This window comes from Pyxicephalus adspersus, chromosome 6, assembly GCF_032062135.1.
Source record: "Pyxicephalus adspersus chromosome 6, UCB_Pads_2.0, whole genome shotgun sequence".
Classification (NCBI taxonomy): domain Eukaryota; kingdom Metazoa; phylum Chordata; class Amphibia; order Anura; family Pyxicephalidae; genus Pyxicephalus; species Pyxicephalus adspersus.
The window spans coordinates 105,951,563-105,953,217 of record NC_092863.1 but is presented as its reverse complement, the minus strand read 5'-3'; the positions used below and the strand labels follow the sequence as shown (position 1 = coordinate 105,953,217).

The window sequence follows — 1,655 nt, the reverse complement described above, 5'->3', positions numbered from 1 at the left end:
ACAATGTCCCTTACATTGGAGGTCATTGGGAAGAATGTCCCCTACACTGGTTGTCATTGAGGAGAATGGTGGTCAGTGGTTACTTATCTGAGAGCAGGGATTGCTCAAGGAATTCCTGGAAACCTTTTTGAGGAACCCGGGTTAAGCAAGACCTAACAAACATAACAGGATCATGGTCTGCTTACCTCGATTGTTGATTTTTATATTCATGGGCAGTTGTGCCGCCATGGCCAGGAGGTTTTGCTGCAGGGCGTGCTGCATTAACCTCTGCTGCTCCTCTGCCATCATGGCCATCTTTTTCTCTGGCGGTTCTCCGGACTCCAACTTTTCCCGCAGCTGTTCCAGGGCAGCTGCCTGCATGGCTTGTACGGCTTGAGCGGCGGCTGCGTGGTGTCCGGGGATGACAGGGATTCCGACTCGGTGAGGGGCCCCGGCCTGGTGGATGACTTCTTCTGGAGTGGAGAGAAAATCAAGTGGGCCAAGTTAGATGTGATTGTGGTCTCAAATGCTGGATCAGTCCCTGCTGCAGCTGGCCTATTACTAAGCTAAGCAGTCCAAGCACATGAGGGGTGGGGGACTAAGGAAATTCTATAATAAATAAATTATTCCATGCTGTGAACATCAGAGTTTAAGCCTGGAATGACATAGGTTTCATTCAATGTGCAGCAGATCATCTCAGCTCTTGCTTGTGGTTGGGTAATAATAAGTATGTCATTGGCCAGTTGGTCCCCACCGGGAGGATAAGCTTCCCTTCCTTACCCTTCTTTATGACAGGTATCTGGGCGATCTGCCCCCCGTTGTGTGTTGTGACAGACAGGGCCGACATGTTGATCTTTGGAGATGTGAGGACGTTGGGGGTGCCAACAGGTGAGTAGCTGAAGAGCCCGGATCCGAAGCTCTGCCTGCGGCCCTCCCGCCGGTTGCTGTCGATGGCGGCTTGTAGCTCTCCAGGTGAGCTGAGCCCCCTCTTCTCACATTCGTAGGGGTACAAATACTTCATATATCTGACAGAGGAGAAAGAATATCAACATATCATCCAAATACCAAACTGCAAGGATAAAGAAGCTGTGAGCTTAGGTTGTGGGCTTACACTTCATGTTTCCCCCTGCTATTAGTCCCATCTATCTGTATCACGGGATTTCTCTGTCACGGCGGCCCCCCTTTAATTATGGGGTTCAGGTGCCATATTGGACAATTGTGCAAACCCATACCATCTACCATAAATACTCGATTGGGTTCTTGCTGAAGCTCTAACATTTAAGAACCCTTCCACAGCTCTGGCACCTCTGTCCTTCCAGCTCAGGGGTGCCTTCTTGTGTCTCCCTATGGGGTGACCCTAAATTATGGTGGGTGGGGACTCACTGGGTTCGCAGGGTGAAAGCAGCGCTGGTGATGGATGTCGGAAGGCTCAGGCCTTTAGTGATCTCTCTCCATATCTTCTTATTAATGACTTCCACCAATCCACCCTTCTCAGTCACCAGTCTGTAGAGTGAGTACAGATCCAGGACTTGCTTGGCCATGATGGGGATCCGATTCACCGGCGTCCCTGAAAGAGACAAAGTGAAAAGATGAGTGAATGGGTGGGATAGGACACAAAGTATCACACAAATGGAAGAGAAATTGTCAATATATTGATAAGTAAAATATTGATTGGC

At 49.4% G+C, this 1,655-nt stretch overlaps 1 protein-coding gene across 1 annotated transcript in view; it reads right to left on the bottom strand.

Annotated features, from left to right (window-relative positions):
- The window catches only part of ARID3C (AT-rich interaction domain 3C), an 80,957-nt gene that overhangs the window by 4,779 nt on the left and 74,523 nt on the right, over positions 1-1,655 (bottom strand). Inside the window, exons 4-6 of the mRNA XM_072413989.1 lie at positions 1,363-1,546; positions 760-1,004; positions 186-452 (exon numbers count right to left, since the gene is read on the bottom strand). Of these exons, the coding sequence (XP_072270090.1) occupies positions 186-452; positions 760-1,004; positions 1,363-1,546 (696 nt within the window). The remainder of the gene's footprint in view (positions 1-185; positions 453-759; positions 1,005-1,362; positions 1,547-1,655) is intronic.